Source organism: Ixodes scapularis, unplaced genomic scaffold (genome assembly GCF_016920785.2).
Source record: "Ixodes scapularis isolate PalLabHiFi unplaced genomic scaffold, ASM1692078v2 PGA_scaffold9__187_contigs__length_104089568, whole genome shotgun sequence".
Taxonomy (NCBI): Eukaryota; Metazoa; Arthropoda; class Arachnida; order Ixodida; family Ixodidae; genus Ixodes; species Ixodes scapularis.
In genome coordinates this window covers 46,429,914-46,454,254 of record NW_024609884.1, presented here as the reverse complement: position 1 = coordinate 46,454,254, position 24,341 = coordinate 46,429,914, and the positions used below count along the sequence as shown (strand labels likewise).

Here is a 24,341-nt window from a genome sequence, read left to right as displayed (position 1 = left end):
AAGCGTCACTTCCTTCAACATCCTGTGAGGACCACTTCGCACAGCGTATGAACTATGTGCAAAACTTGCCTTTTCTTGAGGTCAAAACAAGTATTGTGCAGTAATCCCTCGTTATGACGAAGTCAACGGGACGGTAAAAAAATTAGATGTAAGCAGTAATTCAATAAAATGCAATAGAGCCAAAAAAACAGCGCCAGCAGCCTTCCAGGTGGACGGGAACACTGAGGAACACTCTGACTGCATATTTAATCGAACAATCCTTGGTTATGAACAAAAAACAGCAGTTTCACCGAGTAAAAAAAAAAAAAATTAAGTGGAGTGTGCCGGTAATTTCATCTGGGCATCAGTTCTCCTCGAACTGCTCTAGGAATCGCAAAAACACTGTCACCGCCACTGCACTCCACTTCGTTTCGAAGCAGCCGTAGGATGTTTCATGTCTCCACAGTCGTCAGCATTTCCCAAAGTGCCTTTCCGACGTCGCTTGTTGTTTACCCTGGCCGCACGCAAGGTTTACGACCTCAGCATCGATCCGGACGGGAACGTCCGGATCGACTAGCGCAATCGAATGAGTTATCCTCGGTGGCTTCGCCGACATGTTTTCACACACTCCTGTAGAGACCTTTGCAGCTCTGGGAATCGTGCGCCGACTCCGCTGGCAAGCTTGTGAGAGAAAATCCGACGTGCACTAAGCAGTTGGCGATCTTTCATCTTCGGGTTGCGGGCTCTCTATTCTTGCATGAGAAACTTCTCAAATCCGTCCAATGTGCTTTGCTTGTTCTGGAAAATGGTGGACAGTGTTGAATGGCCGATGCTGGAACGTTGAATCCTTTGGCGATTTTAGATTTCGGCCAGCCACTTTTCTCAGCCTCACAGATCTAAGCGACTTTCGGTAAACGCTCCCACTCCCATACGACGCATCTGTGCGTGTAGTGTGTGGTACGCCGCAGGCACGCCCGTGCAGGCGTGCACATTGGGGGCTCCCGGAGGGATGATCTCCTCCGGGCTCCACTGCCCCTTGACCCGATTCTGACAGGAGTCGGGGTAGCTCCGGCTGCTGGCGCCATGAGTAGCGTCGGAACTTGGACGCTGCTCCCACTGCTACCTGCCCACGTTGGCGCCTCGGCATCGGAAGCGGCACTCTGCCCTCCGTCACCTGTTTGTTCCACTTACTTGTTGTCGTTTCCCAGTTTTACGTTTACCTCTGTGGAGAAGGGGGAGGGAATACAAAGGTCTCCGTGCGCCTCTGTGTAGGCTTGCATGCTTTCGGTACTGCAGCCTTCGTAATAAGCATGGTCGGCCGCCGATACACTTAGAATAATCCGGTTCAAAATGCACGCATTTTGGTCGGGACCACGTTGAACTTCGATAAAAGCAATAATTCGATAAAAGGATTTCGTTATAATGAGGGATTACTGTATGTCATTTAATGATTTAGGACACCAAACTACAGTGGAATCTCATTACGGTAATTTAACCCGAGGGGGACCAAAACATTGTTTGAATAATGCAAAGTTTGAATTACCGGGAGTTTCCTCCCTAGAAACACATAAAACGGGACCTGCATGTTAGTTTGAATTATCCTTGAGTTTGAATTAACGAGATTCCACTGTAGCATCAAGTTTGAAAGGTACAGGAGCTAACATTGAAAGCATATCTGTCGGAGTTATGCAAGGACGATGTTCGCAGTCCTTTGGAATGGCAGCAGCTGGTTCTCATACAGTGTCTTTGTGCAGTCTACTCGTACTGTGTCCTCTTGCTCTCCTTGAATATGGAGCTGAGATTTCCTGCCCCTTAACATGAGAGCCACGGGATCCCTGGGACATGCAACCTTCGGGACCACTGTGTTCATGCCATTGTTTCCTGCAATTTACAGCATTGCTGTGGCACTAGGCTTCGTAGGCTGGATGACCTTCGTCATATTGCTGCTGCTGCGGAATTACACTGGCATCATGTGCAAGTCGCTGGAAAGCCAGTCCAAAAAAATGACACCAGAGTGGCAAGGGAAAATCAAGATACTCTCCAGTTCCACTTTGGTGATCTTCTTGTCAAGTGTACTTTTATATGGTAAGATGCACTCAGCATGCTTGGATTTATTTTTGTCCAGGCCATTTTAAGTATACGGCTGAGTCTAAAAATTACATTTTCAGCAGGAATACATTTATATTTTTGTTATTGTGCATGAAACAGACCCTGCCATTATGAGTAAAAAGCCTTTTGTAAATGTTTATTTATTGTACCCTCAAGGCATACAACATCAGAGAGGGGAGGGTCTTAAGGCTTCTCCCGTTTCTGACTGTGCTTAGGCTCATAGTAACTACCATATCAGTAATTGTATGTGCAAGAACATGTGACTTCGAATGCAAAACAAAAATACAAGAACTTTGAAAATTCATGTGATTGATGTGGGTGAGAATGAAATTCATTATACCAGGGTTTCCCAAACAATGAGTCACTGCCTCAAGGAGGATCGCAACAGGTTCAACGGGGGGGATTTTGGATTTGGGAAATTAGGAAAAGAAATGTGAATTTGACTTCTCTGCGATAGGGCCAATGGAAACAGAATACAGTCGTGTCTTGTTAATATGGACCCCATTAAATATGGATACCCCGCTAATATGGACAAACTTAGTAAGTGCATTTTTGTCTTATTATTATGGATGATTTTTGGTGGAAATGGAGGTGTCCATATTACCAAGACATGTCTGTACAGGTCGCAGTTCAGCATTGAGCCGGAATTAAGAGTTGCGACGTCCAAACTTCGGAGAAGTGGATTGAAAACTGGGCCAGTTGGTACTGATTCATCTTGAAACAGAGCACGCAAAAAACAGGGACAAAAAAAGACATGTACGACAGAGGAACACTCATCTGTCGTATGTCTTCTTTTGTTCCTGTTTTTCCATGCGCTGTTTTATAATGAATCCGAACTCCACCCTTGTTTCGACAAATTGCTCTAACAAAGAAGCTCACTGTTATATTCCGACCCATTGTCGAAATAGGTGCGCCGAGAGGTACCAAGTCAATTTACCGCAAGACGGGGCTGCGGTGACGATAGGGCGGCAGATCTCCGAATCGGGCCGAGCGGCTAAGACCAAACAGCCAACATCCTAGATCGAAGGCTGGCAGCAGACTGGCTGACCCGTGCCAGTCTCACAGACTTTATTTGCTCGTGCTCGTGCGGTCGCGTCAGCAACAGCAAGCTCACAACCGAATTATATCTGAACACACACAATAGACACAAAACACATATTTCTTTAAGATTACAATACTCACCATAGTCATTATTCCTGCTGACATGTGGTTGTTTTCTTTTTTCAATGGCTCCTAGCCCAGATGATTCAATATGTCTACATTTTTCAAATAAAATTTTAGCATCCATTTTCTGTATTACTGGTGAACTAGTCATGTGCGAGTAGTGGTTCTTGAGTTTGAAGCGAATTCGAAGCGAATAGTTGTTTTGGCCGAATATTTTTAAATCAAATATAGGATAGTTTGTTCAAGCCCTTCACTACTGTTGCACCATGCTTTAACGAAAACCCAGCTAAACTTATGAAAGTTGTTCCGAAACTTGCACCTCTCCATTTGTAAGCTAATTTTAATCTTACTATATTTAATTATGATCATAGTGAAAGAAACCTTGAGACAAGGAACGAAAAAAGGGGAACAAACACAGCACTGTCTCTAAATGTTAGAGACGGTATTGTGTTAGTCCCCCTTCTATTGTTCCTTGTTTCGAGGTTTTTTTCACTATGCTCGTTCACCAGCTCGCCTATGCAGTAACTCTCATTTCTATATTTATGAATTGTGACCAGTGCCTTGGGATGGTGGGTGACCGTACTCCTCAGGGTTGAAAATGAAACATCTGGAACATCAATGGGAAGGGTAGAGGGAGGGAAAGGGAAAAGGGGGAGGGGGGCAAGGAGGGTCAGAAAGAAAAAGCTCTGATACTAGAGTCGAACCTCGCTACAATGAAATTCATGGTGCACGAGAAAAAATTTGTTGTAGTGAAAATTTTGTCGTTGTTAAATTCACAAAAAATGGCATAACTGAACTGGTAGAGTACAGAAACCTGTTGAGCCAGCCAGTGCTAGCTTTGAAGTTGTCAATTCCCAGCAGGCAAGTGAAATTTAAGGCGTTCTGCTGCACGACGCTTCCGCTGATGTCCCCGGTGTCAGTTTTTTTTGCTTGGCCGATCTCCCCGATGCAAGAGCCTTTTCGATTCCATCTTTCGACTTTAGGATTGTCGACAAAGAACTTGAAGAAATTCTAACTTTTTCGCGATGTCAGCTTTCTCCTGTCCACTTGCAACTTCGGCCAGGATGCGAGCTTTATCTTCTGAATACAAAAACTTCTGCATTTTGCTTGGCGGTGCCATGTCCGAAAAGCCTGCGTACTGTGCTGACAAAAGGACAACCGACAAAACAAAAAAGACTTTTGAGCTTTGGCTTTGAATAGTCTGCAACAGATGATTATCAAGCTAAGAGCTAGGGTACAACCAACATCAGTGCAACAGCAAAAGAAGGCTGGGACGGCCAGCCTCATCGCCGTTGCCATCAAGTAATGGCGGCCTGCACGCCCAATCAACGTTACGCTTGGATACCGGTTGTTAGTGGCAGTTTCTGGAGGTTCAACACGTGATTTAAACTTTATAGTAGACATATTTTATGTGCCAAAATGCACCAAAGTGCTCTAAAGTTTGTTTTCCCTTACGCAAAATTAAACTTTCGAACTTCGAATTGGTCTAAAGTTTCGTTAAAGTGGAACGGTGCAACAAACAATGTTCGCTTTAGTGAGAATTTTTATGCATTGACTCCTATGAACCGTTGGCGGGGAATTGAAAAATATTTGTTGAACCGGAAATTTCGTTGACGCGGCGTTCGTTGGAGTGGGGTTCGGCTGTATTCAGTTCACAATGAAAACGTGCACTTTTCCGGGGCTTATTATTAAGTGGTTAGTACACAACCACCTTTCTTACATATTCTGCAAAACCTAAGCATGCCAAATATAGTAATATAGAAAAGAAACTTAGTGGCAAGTGGAGTCGGCTAGAAAAAGCAAAAAATTATACTCTATTGGAGATAATGTTCTTATGCTCTTTATTCTAATACACTGTCACTAGTAATAATATTTTGTTTTCTTTTACTCATCTGGCACTGATTTTGCAAGCAAGTTCCCACAAAAACTGGATATTTGGCTATATTCAGGCAAAATGACGGGACGGTAGAAACAAACTTCCAAAGCGGGACTGTCCCGGCCAAAACGGCATGTCTGGCCTTCCTCTTGGGGTGGCACGTAAACGATAGATTTGACATAAAATGAAACCTTTAGAGATGCACAGCTATACCTAATAGACCACTTGCTAAATACCCAAGCACCCCTGAACGCGCTTGAGGAATCATGGGAACGGTGTTCCTTCAGTTCTCTAGTGATCGGTAACTTCTACCATTTTTATGCTTACACACTTTCGAGTCAAATCCGGAATCATCCTGACTAGGCGTCGTGTAGAGTCTAAAGACCTGTCATATCGCTTTTAAAATTTCTCGTCAATGTCAGCGTTTTTGAGACTGTGTGTGCAATCTACTTTTCAACCTGGCTGAGCTCCAGAAATCTCTTATAATATATTATCATTCTCGTGATTGTTGTTTTAGCAGGAATCACTTTAAAAGTCGAGAATTCACAACAACCAAAACCAGGATCTAGCTCGGAGTCAGCGGGGCTGTTTATAGCATTTTTAGCGTTTCTAAGTTAAAATAAGCGTATTTGAAACTGTATGAGAATGATGATATTGTAAGAGATTTCTGCAGCTCAGGCCAGGTTGAAGGGTGGATGGCATGCACAGTATCAAAAGCGCTGCCATTGGCGAGAAATTTTGAAAGTGATATGACAGGTCTTTGGACTCTACACGATGCTTATTCAGGATGACTTTGGATTACACTCAAAAGTGTGTAAGCATCAAATTGGTCAAAATTACCGATCATTAGGGAACTGAAGGAACACCGCTCTTATGATTCCCCAAGTGGGGAGATTTAGAAAATGGTCAATTGAAAGTGAGTGGATTTACAAACCTTGCTATATGCAAATATTCTTTCTTTACTCTCAAATTAAAAAAAAATAAAAAATAAAGGTATCACAGATGATGAATGCAGGTTGTCAGAGCATCTCTCCCTGGCATATACTCTTGCATAACAGCCACAGTTTAATTTTGAAAGTTTTACTGCTATATAGATATCAACATTCACGAAGTTTCAGTTCCTTTTTAAATACACTGGGTGCGCCTGTGCACCATCCCACTTTGACAGTGTGCTTTTCTCCCAAGCACGCAATCGCGATATTCATACTTTTCCAAGTGTTGATTGCGGTGGGTTATCCCGTTAAGTACACTTCTTACTGAGGACTGGTGCACTGCGGAAGAGAAGCAACACCTGCGGAGCTCTCTTCCGCAGGTGTTGCTTCTCTGCAGTGCACCAATGCTTGTGGCGAGGCTCGCAGTGAGGCTAACTCGCTGCAATCAAAACTTGAAAAATATGAATATTGCAGTTCATCTTGAAGTGAATAGTATCGAGTAGTGTACTATTCAAAATTTTGAATATTCACACAACACTACATTGATGCATTGTAATTTAAAAGGCAGGGGGGGGGGGGAGGGGGGGGAGGGGTCAGGGGTTGGGTCGGGTCGGTCGCGACACATTAGTATGTATTTCTGATGGGTCGCATGCTATAACATTTCAAACTCCGTCATGAAAGCGATAACTGTCGGCGATGCTGACCAAAGAGGCTGGGAGGTGGTTTTAGTCAAAGCATGTTTTTGAAAAGAACGAGTAAGAGAGAACAAAAGAATAAGAGTAAAAGGAAGAGTAAGTAAAGAAAGGAAGGTTAAGAGTGGTCTTCATGTTAGTTATGCTAGCAGTATACCGTAACATCCCGAGAGTTAGCCCACCTAAAACCGATAGCAAATCAGATGAAAACAAGGGGCGGGCTAACTTTCGGTGTGCCATAAAAAAGTTGAAAAGACGCTAGTTTTAAATTTTGTGACCCTCGAAACTTGTGATTGCAGGAAGGGATAATGAACTAAGGATGACTATTCTTCCCAGTCAGCAGTATTTGCTTGATTTTCCGAGGTCACCATTGGCCAGGGCTCTGCAATTACTATAAGTTGACTATCTTTCGGTGTTTCAGAAAAAAATAGTAAATCATGCCAAAAATGGGGGTGGGCTATCTTTCGGGGGAGGGTCTCCTCGGAATTACGGTAGTGATAATTAGAATGAAATGGGCCAAGGGATTCTGTACAGCATCCAATCTAGTAATCGGTGTGATGTGTCCAGGATCCCAGTTGGCTAAGGCATATATATTCTAAAGTAGAACGAGCGTAAGTAACGAACAGCTATTTTTTTTTCACGATAATGGTGCAAGATAAAAGTTCCTTTTTTAATACCCGAGCTTTCGATTACCATTGAACATTATGTGATTGATGTGTTGTTGCCGTGAAAGGTTGTTATGTGCACACCAAGATTTTTATATGTGATTATGGAATCAATTGGACAAGAAATAAGAAAATAATTGGGACAAGATAATTGTTCACAGGAGGTCAACATGGATTTACATTTAAGATAGCAAGTTCCATTTTCAAAAATGCAGACCAAGCAGTAGTGTTATCAAGGTCACCTTGAAGAGGTAGTGTCAGGTTCATCAGTTATTTTTTGGTAAGTGACACAGTCATCAGCAAAAAGAAAAAGGGGAGAAATACAATTTGGTAAATCGTTAAATCGGGAAGAGCAAAAGCCTCTAAGCAGAACCCTCATGTACAAGAGGGCATATTCTTATATCAGGCAAGTCAGTTTCGTTAGCAGTGGCATATTGAGTATGGTTACAAAAGAAGTCCAGAATTCAGTGAAGAACCAATGAGTCAGTGTTTAGGTGCCTTAATTTTTGTATAAGGAGCTGATGGTTGACCTTATTGAACGCCTAGAGAAGTTTAAAATTGTGCAGTCTTTTGCAAGGCTCTGGTCAAGTAATGCACGAAATTATTGGTAATTAAAAGCAGTTGTGTTTCACACGAGAAAAGTTTCTGAAAGCCATACTATGAGTGGTGAAAAAAATTGTTTGGATTTCAAAAAGTTAACTATACAATTAAAGATAGCATTCTCTAGTATTGTGTAAGGTACTGGCATCAGGGAAACTGGGCAGTAGTTACTTGTCCCTAATACAGAAACCCGTTTTTTACAGTACAAAATGCACCATTCATGTACTACTTCTACTTCCTAATACCGATCGTGCTGTGGACAATGGTTCTCTATGAGTGAGTAATGCATATGCCATTCTGTCATGGTGCTATCAGACTGAAAATGCTATCTTCTAGGTACCGTACTGCAGTAGTTTGAGTGTCACTCCAATGAGAAAATCGGAAAAGAACTACTACTATGCAAATGCTTAATTGCTGGAAAGACTAGAAAAGCTATAAACAACATATTGGCATGCATGAAGTTATGTTAATATAAATATTATTTGCCTTTTAAGAGGATAAACATAACTTCCCTTGCTCAGTATTGCGCTAGCAAGCAGGATGTTGCTTACTTTCTTATAACTGGAGGTAATGGCACCTTTGTGTGAATAACAAATATAATGCTTGCCTTCTAGGTTGGATGTGTACTATGAAGCTAAGGCCTACCTAAGACGTTTTGAGGTGAAGATGTGGTTCCTAGCTCTCGCAGTGCTAGCTGTGCTTGGACTTGAACTTTTGGTAAGTTTATGACAATGAGAAAGAATCGTGCTCCTGCATACAACTTAAGAATGCCTTCTCTCCTTGGATAAACAGGTCATCACATTTTTCTACAGAGGAGTGATGTCTTTGGGACTGGTATTTATTGGACTGTGGCCCTTCACCACACAGTTATCGAAGGTATATATATCTTCCTTTCTGTATTTTAAATCATGAACGTGGGATTGGTTGTTGCATTGCATGCTTTCTAGTCAAAATGTATGGGGAAAGAGTTAACTGATCAAAGGTTAACTATTATGGTTTGGATAGTTTTACCTGAATGTAACATGGCGTGGTTTGGTCCATCTGTGAGTGTTGTATTTTTTTACTAGATCCTAGTGTGAACCACCTTTGTAATGCAGGGGGTAAATTTGTATATTGCACAACGGAAAAAAAAGAAATAGAACCACCAATGTAATGTGAAAATAATATAAAAAGAATAAATTAGTACCTTTATCTGTCGGAAATCGTGGCCAAACACTTGCCATATTTTTTGTGATATCAGTTTACCGTCACCACGATGCAAGATATAGGTATATATAGGTGTCTACAGCATGCGCGTCACAGCTTCCGGATAAAGTCTTGATTGCAAGTGGCAACACCAGATGGCTCCTCAATATGCGGCTAATGGCAGCTTGTTGCAGGCCCGGTTTCTTTATGGGGGACATGCTTGTTTTTGAAGTTGTTTTCTGGGTGCTCCACATCATGTAGAACTTGACACTTGCGCTGCTACGCAGGTTGCTTAGACTGCTTCGTCATTGACCCTAGCTTCGTGCCTCAATGGCGGCAGTAACAGTTTTATGAACACTTTGAAGCGGAGAGATCTCTGGTGCGGTGTCCAAGCCAGCATTTGTCAATGTCGAGCAGACGCTCCAAGCGGAAAGAGCACGCACCCAAGAACGAGACACTTTTCATTTTCTACATTGGTTGCACCATCTGTACAGTGGAAGCGCTGTTAGCTAAAGGGGTGTCCAAACAGGACACTACAAAACCCGCGACTCCGGCAAATCGTGCCGCGCTCTGCCGCGATCCGCTTCCGGCTGTCGGAGGGAAATTTCCCTCCGTCAATTCTTCCCGGGGGGAAACTTCCCTCCGTCAAACCTCCCCCTCGCTTTCTCCACGGCGGCCTTGCTCTGCTTATCACGTGGGTCCGGAGAGCCACTCACACGCTCTGTTGGCTGTCGGTCAATTGCTCAAGGCCTCCGCTCACAATACGGAACCGCATCGGACGCCATCACGACGAAAGTGAATCTCGACAAAGAAAGCAGATCCGAGGCGGGCGAAACGCACCCTTCGACGCAGGAATGTCCCAAATCCACCCAAAGCCGGACCAGCCGGACCTCCTTGGCCTTCGAGCCGAGGCGACGGCGGTACGCGAGGGCGTTGGCGAGGTGAGACAGACGCAGGTGGCGTGTGACGTCAATCTGAAGGGGAGAGCAGTCGTGATCGTAAAAATTTTCACGACTCCTGCAAACATTTTCACGACTCCGACAGACCGTAAAAATAGAAGCGTCCGCTTCGATTTTCACGATTTGTCGGATTCGCGGGTTTTGTAGTGTCCTGTTTGGACACGCTACTCGGGCGCGTGACAAGAGGACTTTATCTGGTCGATCACGCTATAGAGTTTACTGTGCTGTGTGTCCTCACCTTCATATGCAGTAATCCCTTGTTATGACGAAGTCAACAAGACGGCAAAAAAGTTCAATATAAGCAGTAATTCAATAAAAGTGATAGAGCCATAAAAACAGTGCCAGCAGCCTTCAAGGCGGACCGTAACACTGCGGAACACAGTGACCGTATATTTAATCAAACAAACCTCGATTATGAACAACAAGCGGCAGCTTCACCGAGTAAAAAAAATAATTAAGTGGAGTTTGCCGATAATTTCATCCAGGCATCACTTCTCTTCGAACTGCTCCAGGCATCGCAAGAACACTGTCACCGCCGCTGCACTCCACTTTGTTTCGAAGCAGCTGTAGGATGCTTCGCATCTCCGCAGTCGTTGGCGTTTCCCGAGGTGCCTCACCAACATCGCTTCGTATTTACCCTGGCCGCACGCAAGGTCTATGATTGCAGCATTCATGGCTGGAGCAACAACAGGAAAGTCTGCATCGACAAATGTGAACAAATCAAAGTTATCCTCGGTGGCTTTGCTCATATTTTTTCGCCCACTCTTGTAGAGATCGTTGCAGCTACGGAAATCGTGTGCCGGCTCGGCAAGCATGCTCGCGAGAGAAAATCTGACGTGCGCAAAGCAGTTAGCGATCTTTCATCTTCGGGTCATGGGCATGCTTTTTCCTGCATGAGAAACTTCTCGAATCCGTCCAATATGCTTTGCTTGTTCTGCAAAATGGTGGACAGTGTCAAACAGCCAATGCTGGAATGCTGGAACTTGGGCTGGCCACTTTTCTCAACCTCGCATATCTAAGCGACTTTCGGTAAACACTCCCAATCTTCCATACGAGGCACGTGTGCGTGTAGTATACCGCAGACGCGTCCGCGCAGGCATGTGCGTTGGGGGCTTCCGAAGGGATGATCTCCTCCGGGCTCCATCACTCCCTTGACCCGATTTTGACAAAAGTCTGGCCGCATCGGCCGTGGGCGCCGTGAGTAGCGTTGGAACGTTGACACTGCTCCCGTCTCTCCCTGTCAGTGTCCCCATGTCGGCGCTTAGGCATCAAAAGCAGCACTCTGCCAACTACGTGCGCTCTGCCCTCCGTTCCCCGTTTACTCCGTTTTCCCAGTTTGTTGTTTGCCTCGTTGGAGAAGGGGGAGGGAACACAAGGGGGTCTGTGCGTCTCCCTGTAGGTCGCCTGCTTTCGGCACCTCTGCCTTCGTAATAAGTGTGGTCGGCCGCTGATGCACTTCGAATAATCCGGTTGAAAATGCGTGCATTTCGGACGGGACCTCATTAAACTTCGACAAAAGCTATAATTCGTAAAAGGGAATTTCGTTATAATGAGGGATTACTGTATATCTTACAATCTGACTGTTATTCATCGTTGTCAAAGGTTGAGTTCTCCTTCTCCCAGATGATGCTCTTCTTTTGAAGCGGCCTTAACCTATTGCACTTCCACCCGCTCCCAACAGGAACAAATTTCATGGTTCTATAACAAAACCACACGATGGGGGCTACAGCATTACTATGCAGAAACCGCTCAGCTGGTTGAGTTACCCTAGGCTACAAAGAAAAGAACCCTGCAAACTGCTTCATTTTTGGTGGATTTGGATCTGGACTCGATTGTTCTCCTTTCAAGTATCCGAATTTGGTTTGTGCTGCCAGCGGAGGATCGTAAAACCGCAGGAACTCAGAAAATCACAGTGATTTAAATATGGCAGCACCATGGAGGTTAACCTTAGTAATTTGATTATAATGCAAGGGCCAACTTTAGGATATCAAATTTGTTTTTGAAACTCGCATTACCTTCGAGTAAATACGAAGATAATTTGAACAGGTTTTTTTTTCTTCTGGTGGTTGAACTTGACTGGTAAAATTTCACTGCACATTTAAATGATAGACTATTTTATAAGATAGATGCAATGTACATTTTTCTGATATGTCCCTTGGTCAGTGGAGCCTGTGAGCATAGGTTGTGTCGCAGGAAAAAGTTAAATCCAATATTCTGTTTGAACAGTTTGCAAGTGGACTTTTTTTCTTTGAGCTGGTGGGTATGCCTAGTTCATGCAATTGAATGTCTCCATGTCAAAACAATGCCCTTATCAGCTCTTTTTTTTTTTTTAAGTTTATAGACAGTGTGCAGGCTGATGGCTTCTTACTGGCGGATATTTCCTGTCATTTCACTATTTTATGCAGAGAATGAGTGTTGCTTGGTTGGCTGGTTGTCTGGCTCTTGGCGTGTTCCCTCTTTTACCAGTGATTGGCAAGCAGCACAACTACACTCTGGTGTAAGTAAAGCAGACTCGCTCAATTTGTAAGGCCAAAACTACAGCAAGTGGGTGTGCTCAATATTTTCCATTGCCACAGTGTGTTGGAGCTGTCTGGGTATATATAGCAGTAGCAGCTGAATGCTCCTGAGCATATATAGTTCCCATTTATTGTAGCTAGGCGGGAATGATATGAACTTAACACAAATTGAGAGCAACTCTGGAGATCATTGTTGTCAGGTTCGACAGATGCACCTTAAAGAGATACTGCAAGGAAATTCTAGCACCTATTTTATTTTCTAAATGTCAGCCACGTTCTGGCTACACCATGGAGATACCAATGTTTTACTCGAAAAGACACCAAACCATTGTTTCAAAGGAATAAAGCAAATGTCGTCACGTCACTATGCACTTGAAAACAGCGCCACTCTGCGGAAGTATGGCGGCAAGCTGCGTGCACGCGAGCCCTGTCGAACCGAATTTCCCTTCTCTCCCGACCTATTCAACTTTTGCGGGGAGCAGTGAGGGGCTACCAAAACGGCCAGGTTGTAAAGTGTTGACGATACCAAGTGGCGAAGCTCATAACCGGGCCAGCCCCCAAGCAGCTTTGCCCGTGCTGGACCAAGTGACGTCATGTCTGTGACGTCGATTGGTTCGCTCCCGTGATACATCGCGCTCTTCGATGGCTGATCTTCGAGCGCTCGCTGGAACCGGTCTTTGGGAACGAAAAATATAGCCATCCGTTCAAAATAAAAGTGTGCGATTGTCATTAGCAGATTCAGTTGATCATGTTTAATTTATTCCTGAACGTGAGAGGTATATTTTAAGTTTCGATTCAGTATCCTGTTAATTCATTATACATATAGAGCTCATTGCAGTTTATGAGGTCGCTGTTTGAATAGTAGTATTAATACTCTAGTGCACACAGTTAATTTATTCCTTTTTAAACTGTCCATAGCATACAATCATAAACAAGTTATCTGAGAAAACATAACTTTTGAAAGTGTGCATTGTTTAATATTGTATTTCTTTCTTTTTTAGCACTTTGACTGGCTGGATCAGCATAATCATATTTGCCTACTGTGCGAGAAGGTATGTTCTTATGCCATCACTGTTCTGATAAGAGATAAAAACATGAGGAACTCATGAGAAAGTTAATATGAATGCATGATAGGCAGTTTTGCACAATGTATGTTTTTGGCTTCGAGGACAATCTTAAAAAGTTTAGCATGTGTGTAAATGCAACATTTAAACTTGCATTGTACTTTAGAGCAAAGTGATAGCACTATAGCTTCATTTTCCTGCCTTTCCTTGTTCTATTTTAGAGCTCTATGGCAGGTGTGATATTCGGTATCATCTCTGGAAGAGTCATGTCCGTGGCCAATTCGAACAACCACCCTTTGTTTTTTGCTTAAAACACAAAAAACATTGTTTTCTAATGCCATTTTTTATGTACCTAGCTGCTGCATAGAGCCACCCAATTGTAGTATGGGCCATACTGAGTGTTAAATTTATAAAAACAGACAGTTTTGGTGAGGAGCTAAGATCTGACATGCTACACACGGGTCATTCCACGTGAAACGTCCCAGACGTTGCATTCGACCACCTCCGACTTCTAAAAAAAAAATTCATGGGCTTCGGCCACAATGTCCGTAGCCATACCCTAAAATAGTTTTGACTAAAAAAATTTGAATGACTTGAGCGCGATTTTAGTTTTTGAAAACAGCGTGAAACTAGGCATCACTCAATAATTTACGAAAAATCGGCTTTTTTATGAAACGCCCAACAATATTTTTTTCTTAAATTTTCACGGTTGTCGGCTTACAATGTGGTTGAGTTTGTGCAGTTTTGTTTAATTCAAATATTTTTTAAAAATACATAATTTTATTCAAAAATAAACATTTTTGTCATTTTATTAAAAAATATATAATTGCTCCCGGGACCTAATATAACTTTTTACTGGTTTCCCTCTAGGTATATAACCTATAAAAATATTTTAAACCGCTCAATTAAACATCTTGCAGTAAAAAAAAAAATCCTGAAGTTGCCCAAAAGTGTGATTTGACGCATAAACAGCCGTTTATTCCACCCTGAGGTGGTCCAAGTAAAAATACAAAATATGGTGGGTTTGGAAGAACGATTGATCGTATTTTGATTCTGAAAGTTTAATCAGAGTAATTTTTGTTTAAAGCGAGAAAACAATCTTTGAAGTTGAACTCTCGCACCACTACCCGGCGTCGCTTCTTAACGCCTCTTCGCCGCACAGCACGCCACCTGCGACGATAGCCGAAGTGATTAGGTCCAAAGAAACAACGGAGTTTGCTGCCCGCTTCCCCTCGTCCCTCTTTTCTGGCTGTAAGGGAAGAAACGGCGGGTATCGTGTACTAATCGAAGGTGCTGCCAGTGCGTCGCCATAGCAGGCCCGTTGTGCCCTTTGTACCCGAGGGCAGCTCCTCACACTCCGAAACGTGATGCCTAATCGACGGGCGGCATCAGCTGACGTGGACTTTTTCATGCCATGCCAAAGGTCCCACGGCGACCTCCGATTCCTAAAATCAAATTAATAATTCTTGACCATAATGTTTGTGGTGCTTCTCTAAAACATTTTTGACGAGAAACAAATTTCATGGGGTGATGGTGGTTTGAACTCGTAAAAAAAAAGTGAAACTAGGAGTCATTTATTAATTGATGAAAATTAAGATATTTTTATAGAAGAGTGGACTATTTTTTCCTAAAAACCACATGGTATTTTGATTGTTGTATATAATAAGGATCATGGATATTCGCTTGAAGCAATTTAAGAAAAAAAGTAATATATGAGAATTTTAGCCTTTTTGATAGTTTGGTTACAAACTATCTCGTTGCTGCAGGTGATTAAAAATTCTTATTGCAACCCTGTGAATATACTGCATAAAAAAAGTTGCGGGCCGTACAACTAAATATCTTGCAGAAAAAAACAACTTAATTTGTACGAAATTTCGTTCTGCCGTTTAAAGAGCCGTCAATTCTGCCTTGAGGTGGTCGAAAGAAAAATGTGAAACATGGTGACTTTTACAGAAGAGCTCATTGCCTTTTTTGTTCTTGAAAGTTTAATTAAAATAATTTTGCTCTAAATACGAAAAAAAAAAAAAAACATTTTGAAGTTGAGCTTTTACGTCGCAACCTGGTGTCGTTTCTTGAGCCTCTTCTCTGCACAGCACGGCACCGTCGCGCCCGGCGAAGCGTGCGACGGTGTAACGGTGTGTCCACGCAGGTAGGCACGCATGACCTTTGTTGTCGGGTACATCTTGGTGAAAAGGGGATGTTTTTCACTCTTGTTGCTTCATGGCTTTTCCCATTTCGACCGTTTTACGCGGCGATGTCCTCCTGGGATCTTCCAGCGTCTTGATGTCAGGAGATGCTTAGCGCTGCCGGTTCAGAGCATCCATTAGTAAGCTAGCTGTTTCCTACATACACAACGCGATCACTCTTTCTTAACGTCAGGACAGATGTAAACAGCAGCACAAAAGACCCGTGAACGGGCAATCTCGAACGACGAGGCGATGTGGTGTTCACGAATGCGCGCCATTGAAGGCTCACGCATCGTTAGTGTTCAAATTGACTTTGAAATGACAAATTTTTGCGTTGCTGAATAGGACATAAGTCCAGCACATAGCGTAGATGGTGACACAGGCTTAAAGTGATGGTGACTTCTTGTCCCTTTGACGGGGACCACTGAGCTATATCTTGGAGTGAGTCGAGCTTGTTTTTCTTCAACCATTTCTTTCGGCACCCAAAGTATTGTTATGCCCCCGATGTTATTTTTGGCCCAGGTAAACAGCTGCTGGGGGGTCATGATTTGGTTCTCGAAGGGACTTTGAAGACTTACCCTTGCTGCCAGACGCTTCAGTGTACCCCCGACTCCGTCACAAGCACTCTTCCCGTGGGACGTTGCGAAAAAATTCCATTCAGCGGAAATGCCGAAATCATTTTTTTGTTGACAGAGGTTTGCAAAGTTTTTTTTATTCTTGTGCTGAGAGCTTCATCCATCGTTACACCACCGTACAACATACTTGACGAAAAATGAAGTCCTTTCTTCGGCAGATTTCCAATCTCAAATGGTCGTTCAAAAGCCAACTTCTCGCTTGTCAGCCCTTTCTTAGCTTACTAGCGCAGAAGCGGGTTCCTTAAAAGGCAAGGAATGAGTCTTGATACCCAGTGTCAATAGTGCGGACATGTGCCTTTGTTTAGTCATAATTTCCAATGGGTCATGTAAAGATTCCCGCACTGGCAATATGGACCGAAAATAATGCTAGAAGCGCAATCTTAGCTTGTGACGATACTTCAAGCATCCGAGTTAACATACTGATTCAGCGCATTTCAGAGCTTTGATCACGCGCCTGTAGCCTTCACTGCGCTCCAACTAAGCGCGAACCGGATCATAGTTCCGCTTTTCACCGCAGCATGCGTGACGGCTAGATTTCGCGGTGATATTATCGTGTTTCAGACGTCCACGTCAGCTGCTGCCGCCCGTCGATTAGGCATCGCGTTTCGGAGTGCGAGCAGCCGCCCTCGGGTACAAAGGGCACAACGGGCTTGCTATGGCGACGCACTTGCGGCACCTCCACCTAGTACACGATACCCGCCGTTTCTTCCCTTACAGCCAGAAAAGAGGGACGAGGGGAAGCAGGCAGCAAACTCCGTTGTTTCTTTGTGGCCCTAATCGCTTCGGCTATCGTCGCAGGTGACGAGCTGTGCGGCGAAGAGGTGTTAAGAAGCGACGCTGGGTAGTGGTGCGAGAGTTCAACTTCAAAAATTGTTTTCTCGCTTTAAACAAAAATTACTCTGATTAAACTTTCAAAATCAAAATACGATCAATCGTTCTTCCAAACCCACCATATTTTGTATTCTTACTTGGACCGCCTCAGGGTGGAATAAACGGCTGTTTATGCGTCAAAACACACTTTTGGGCAACTTCAGGATTTTTTTTTTACTGCAAGATGTTTAATTGAGCGGTTTAAAATATTTTTATAGGTTATATACCTAGAGGGAAACCAGTAAAAAGTTATATTAGGTCCCGGGAGCAATTATATATTTTTTAATAAAATGACAAAAATGTTTATTTTTGAATAAAATTATGTATTTTTAAAAAAATATTTAAATTAAACAAAACTGCACAAACTCAACCACATTAACCATTTTGTTCTTAGCCCGAGACTGAGGCAGGAAAAGGGGAAAGTTTCAAAGTAGAAGAAAAATGAACAGTCGAGGACATGTCTCTAACACAGCTAAAGACAAGTTTATTTGGTCACCTTCTTATATACACTCCACGAACTTCACCACAGAACCTTCTCGATCTCGAAAGCCAAAAGATAACAAAGGTCTCACATCTTTCCACCACAATTGTCAAACGACCTTCACGTTTTCCACAAAGCAACAAACAATAGCTCCCCTCACCCGGAAGACACTTGACTGAATCCTTCGCGTACACAGTACACTCTCCCCCTCTGCTCTCCGACCCACAATCACAAAGCATCCCGGTAACAGAAGATATCAATCCACGTGATACACAAAGGAGGAAACCACTTACACCTTCACATTCAACAAGCACTTTACAAAACTTTCAAATCCGCAAGAATGATTTTGCACTGCTGCTAAGCTGTAACGACACCTGACTAATGCAGTTGCCCATTGATTTCATTCTTATTGTTTCTTTTACAACCCTTTTGATGTCGTTTAACTCCCTGTGTATTATCTCTGTTTCAGACCAGTGGGGTATACAAATATTACATTCTTGAACATGTTTCGCTATTTCCGAATTAGCCACGTTGTTTTTGACATTCCTTTTGTGTTCAGGCAATCTGTCATTTATACACCTTGACGTCTGCCCCACATATTTAAAGCCACATTCCAGGGGGATTTCATATACCACTCCATTACCACACGGAATAAACTTTTCTCAACGCGTTTTTGCGCATTCCCTTACACTTTTGTGGAAGGGTGTGAGCTTACTCAACTTATAATCCGAACTAAAAACCAGATCTACATTGAACTTCTTGGCACAAGCCTTTAAGTTGTGAGAAATTTTGTGATAAAATGGAATTACAATAGTTCTTTTTTTTGGCCTTTTCTTTGGTTCTCCTGTACATTTGTTTGCGAATTTTACGGATAACTGCTTCCTTACGAATTCATCCTCATAAATAGCACTGTTTAGCCTTCTCCACTGTCTTTCTACCAATTCAGCCAAGAAATGTGTACATGATCTCTCCATTGCATGTGTGATTAAAGACTTTACAATACCCGCTTTCACTGTTTTTGAATGGCAACTCTTTTTTGACAGCAGCGGTTTTGCGTTTTCTTTTCCATATTCCCAACGTAGCCCTTTTTCATTGTGAATCATAAGTTCTAAGAACTGCAGTCTACCATTCGTATGTCGTTCAACCGTAAACCTCAGTTTCGGGGCTGCCGATCTGATCAATGCTTCCAGAGTGTCAGATAATCCCTCCCGAAAAGAACAGATCAAAATGTCATCGACATATCTTTTCACAAAACAGGACTCCGACGTCATCTCCTGCAATCTATCAGATACAATACAATCCAAAGAATTAAGGTAAATTTCCGCTAACGCCGGTGCGACACTCGACCCAATGCATACGCCCTCTTTCTGTAAATACTTTTTCCCTTCATACTCTACTATTGTTGACTGCAAGTAATAATCAAGAATGGCAAGAAAACTGTCCACCGAAATGCCTGACCGCGATTGGAACCTTACCAAATTCATTTCAAGCACCCCTTTTACCCTTTCCATCAGCCGGCTCTTCTCTAATGAGTAATAAAGATCCTTGATGTCCATTGACAACACATCTCCTTCCTTTCCATGATGATCATCAAGTATTGTGATCAACTCACTCGAATTTCTCAGTGACAAAGACTTATCTAGAATTGCATGTTTTAAACCTTTTTGAAGAAACACGGAGACTACCTTCTGCCAAGTCCCATTCTCATTGATCACGACTCTAAGTGGCATCTCCGGTTTATGATTCTTAATGAAGAATTTTACGCTCAACGCTGAGTTCGACAAATTTAACATAGTCTTTGCTACATCTTCAAATTCGTCTTCCTCTAAAATGGAAACTATATTTTTCTTTAACTTTCCAATGTTTCCACTCCATTCATGAAACAAGGATTCCATCGCGTCGCCTGTTTTCGTTTGAAATGACGATTTTGAAAGAACCGCGAATCTACGGGATTTATCCGTTTGTAGCAATTGTAATGAACGATCCTCTAACTCCTTTCTAACCGAGTTGACGACACAAAAATTCCTTTTCTCATTTGGGTATTCATTCCCCATTACGTTTTCCATTCTGCCAACAGCCTGTTCAATAAACGCTGCTTTTTCTTCATGCCTGACTCCTCTCGCAACAGGCTGTTGGCAGAATGGAAAACGTAATGGGGAATGAATACTCAAATGAGAAAAGGAATTTTCGTGTCGTCAACTCGGTTAGAAAGGAGTTAGAGGATTGTTCATTACAATTGCTACAAATGGATAAATCCCGTAGATTCGCGGTTCTTTCAAAATCGTCATTTCAAACGAAAACAGGCGACGCGATGGAATCCTTGTTTCATGAATGGAGTGGAAACATCGGAAAGTTAAAGAAAAATATAGTTTCCATTTTAGAGGAAGACGAATTTGAAGATGTAGCAAAGACTATGTTAAATTTGTCGAACTCAGCGTTGAGTGTAAAATTCTTCATTAAGGATCATAAACCGGAGATGCCACTTAGAGTCTTGATCAATGAGAATGGGACTTGGCAGAAGGTAGTCTCCGTGTTTCTTCAAAAAGGTTGAAAACATGCAATTCTAGATAAGTCTTTGTCACTGAGAAATTCGAGTGAGTTGATCACGATACTCGATGATCATCATGGAAAGGAAGGAGATGTGTTGTCAATGGACATCAAGGATCTTTATTACTCATTAGAGAAGAGCCGGCTGATGGAAAGGGTAAAAGGGGTGCTCGAAATGAATTTGGTAAGGTTCCAATCGCGGTCAGGCATTTCGGTGGACAGTTTTCTTGCCATTCTTAATTATTACTTGCAGTCAACGATAGTAGAGTATGAAGGGAAAAAGTATTTACAGAAAGAGAGAGTATGCATTGGGTCGAGTGTCGCACCGGCGTTAGCGGAAATTTACCTTAATTCTTTGGATTGTATTGTATCTGATAGATTGCAGGAAATGACGTCGGAGTCCTGTTTTGTGAAAAGATATGTCGATGACATTTTGATCTGTTCTTTTCGGGAGGGATTCTCTGACACTCTGGAAGCATTGATCAGATCGGCAGCCCCGGAACTGAGGTTTACGGTCGAACGACCTACGAATGGTAGACTGCAGTTCTTAGAACTTATGATTCACAATGAAAAAGGGCTATGTTGAGAATATGGAAAAGAAAACGCAAAACCGCTGCTGTCAAAAAAAAGTTGCCATTCAAAAACAGTGAAAGCGGGTATTGTAAAGCCTTTAATCACAAATGCAATGGAGAGATCATGTACACATTTCTTGGCTGAATCGGTAGAAAGACAGTGGAGAAGACTAAAGAGTGCTATTTATGAGGATGAATTCGTAAGGAAGCAGTTATCCGTAAAATTCGCAAACAAATGTACAGGAGAACCAAAGCAAAGGCCAAAAAATAGAACTATTGTAATTCCATTTTATCACAAAATTTCTCACAACTTAAAGGCTTGTGCCAAGAAGTTCAATGTAGATCTGGTTTTTAGTTCAGATTATAAGTTGAGTAAGCTCACACCCTTCCACAAAAGTGTAAGGGAATGCGCAAAAACGCATCGAGAAAAGTCTATTCCGTGTGGTAATGGAGTGGTATATGAAATCCCCCTGGAATGTGGCTTTAAATATGTGGGGCAGACGTCAAGGTGTATAAATGACAGATTGACTGAACACAAAAGGAATGTCAAAAACAATGTGGCTAATTCGGAAATAGCGAAACATGTTCAAGAATGTAATAATTGTATACCCCACTGGTCTGAAACAGAGATAATACACAGGGAGTTAAACGACATCAAAAGGGTTGTAAAAGAAACAATAAGAATGAAATCAATGGGCAACTGCATTAGTCAGGTGTCGTTACAGCTTAGCAGCAGTGCAAAATCATTCTTGCAGATTTGAAAGTTTTGTAAAGTGCTTGTTGAATGTGAAGGTGTAAGTGGTTTCCTCCTTTGTGTATCACGTGGATTGATATCTTCTGTTACCGGGATGCTTTGTGATTGTGGGTCGGAGAGTAGAGGGGGAGAGTGTACTGTGTACGCGAAGGATTCAGTCAAGTGTCTTCCGGGTGAGGGGAGCTATTGTTTGTTGCTTTGTGGAAAACATCAAGGTCGTTTGACAATTGTGGTGGAAAGATGTGATACCTTTGTTATCTTTTGGCTTTCGAGATCGAGAAGGTTCTGTGGTGAAGTTCGTGGAGTGTATATAAGAAGGTGACCAAATAAACTTGTCTTTAGCTGTGTTAGGGACGTGTCCTCGACTGTTCATTTTTCTTCTACTTTGAAACTTTCCCCTTTTCCTGCCTCAGTCTCGGGCTAAGAACAAAATGGTTAACATCCACCAGCTCGCCTGCGCAATCACTACATTATCATCAACCACATTGTAAGCCGACAACCGTGAAAATTTAAGAAAAAGATATTGTTGGGTGTTTCATAAAAAAGCTGATTTTTCGTAAATTATTGAGTGATGCCTAGTTTCACGCTGTTTTCAAAAACTAAAATCGCGCTCACGTCATCACAAATTTTTTTTCGGCAAAACTATTTTAGGGTATGGCTACGGACATTGTGGCCGAAGCCCATGATTTTTTTTTAGAAATCGGAGGTGGTCGAGCGCATCGTCCGGGACGTTTCACATGGAATGACCCACACTGAATCATAACCTCATGTGAAGGTGCCTTTTACTGGTCCCGCCATTCTAGTCAAAGTTCTGATTGCAATTTGAAGAGAAACAATAATTAAGACTCTCTTTGGAATGTCTGTTGAAAGTTTGCTTATCTGAAAGGTGTTTTTCTTACAACTTGAAAACTCGGGCAATTTTCTGTTCTTGGCTTAGAATTTGTGAAATCCAAATTTTGACATTCACATTAAGTTGAAAATGATTGGCCCACACCACTCAGCGGTCATGGCAATCTGGCATAGTCCAATGTTCCACTTGTGGTCAATACCACAAAGTGGCAAGATGTGAAATGAAGGATGAGGTTGGTTCTCTTTGGTGCATCACAAGTCAATCGCACCCTGTATCTAAGCCGAGCCTAAAATCTCTATATATTCAGATTCTGCCTGTGCTATCAAGTGTGTAGCACAGGCAGAATCTGTCGTTCTGTACCATACTCTGACATTGGCACTGTCATTATGCCAAAGGGGAAGCTTTAGTAAAGCTAACTTTTTTCATGTTTTATTGAGTTTAAGAATCTTTCCACTTATTCTTCTATTATTCAAAAACCTCAAATGCAAAGTAAAATACAAATATGCTATTTTATTCAAGCAAGCTCCCTAATATATAATTGTTGCTTGTTATTATTACTCTAAAATATGTTAACACAGAGGTTAAAATTGTTTTCAGAATTTATTTAAAAACATGTACTTCAAGACTACCTACCGTATTTACTTGAGTAGTAGCCGCACTTATTTATGAACAAGGCCCTTGCATCTGCTTTCCCGCAAAACACATATACACCCAATCATCGCGCTGCGCATAAATTACATAGCGAATAACTAGATTGAGAACACAATTCCCCATACAAATGCAACCTTCACAGATGGTATCTTTGCGCGAAGACGTTATCTCTGTCCTGTAAACCGCTGGAATCATGCTGTCGATTGCGGTGATTGGCGATTCGCGTGCCCCGCAGAGAAGCAAACCCTCAGGTTTTCTTCATAAACAGTGTGGCTATTGTTACATCGAGTCGGTTCACAGGAGACTACTGATCAAATCGGTTTAATCACTTCGGAGCCCGGCGTTCGTCTGCCCGCGCACCCCGAGCCTCGAGCGCTCAGTGCCCACGCTCCTCGAGTGTCCTCAAGCTGATAGGCGCCAGTCTGTCAGACGGTACATAACAGCTATTACTCGAGTAAATACGGTATAGACTTCCTTTTGTCCTCAACTGGATGTTTGGATGCCACTGGCATATCTGACTAAAAAGTGTATTTTAATTCTATTGTATATGGTATGTATTTGCACAGATATAACACAAGCTTTTTTTTGTGTTTTAAAACACGCCTTGCATTATATTTGGAATGGAGCTCTGCCACAAGGCACGTGAGTCGGGAGAAAGCCATCCCTCCAACTGTATGCAGGGGATCGGGCGCAAAAGGAAACGAGGGTGGGGAGGAAAGTTGTTAGTTATCGTGCCACGTGAAGGGAAGAATAAAGAATGTGGAAAGCATTCTCTGTCGCTTTAGTGTTTGTACAATGGATGCCAAAAAGCACACCGCAAAAACATGGCATGTCACACGGGGGTGGAAGACGCTGGTTAATTCAAGCCATGTTAAGACACAGAAGCCAGGCCAAGACCTCAGGCCGGGTTTACACAATCATGCAACATGAGGTGTTTGTTTATGCAGAGGAACCAGAACAATGGCGAGAACGGTGATGTATCGCATCCAGCAGTCTTTGTTCTGTCTGTGTGTAATCTTGCATCTTTCTACTGATCTTTCGCTCCCATCCTCTT

The 24,341-nt window shown here is 42.6% G+C and overlaps 1 protein-coding gene and 1 pseudogene across 1 annotated transcript in view; one reads left to right on the top strand and one right to left on the bottom strand.

Annotated features, from left to right (window-relative positions):
- LOC8028039 (GPI ethanolamine phosphate transferase 1) overlaps positions 1-24,341 on the top strand; it is a 56,981-nt gene that overhangs the window by 17,432 nt on the left and 15,208 nt on the right. The window contains exons 11-16 of the mRNA XM_029988363.4: positions 1,874-2,064; positions 8,221-8,293; positions 8,632-8,734; positions 8,810-8,893; positions 12,567-12,658; positions 13,679-13,729. Of these exons, the coding sequence (XP_029844223.2) occupies positions 1,874-2,064; positions 8,221-8,293; positions 8,632-8,734; positions 8,810-8,893; positions 12,567-12,658; positions 13,679-13,729 (594 nt within the window). The remainder of the gene's footprint in view (positions 1-1,873; positions 2,065-8,220; positions 8,294-8,631; positions 8,735-8,809; positions 8,894-12,566; positions 12,659-13,678; positions 13,730-24,341) is intronic.
- LOC120847603 lies at positions 3,973-4,551 on the bottom strand (annotated as a pseudogene).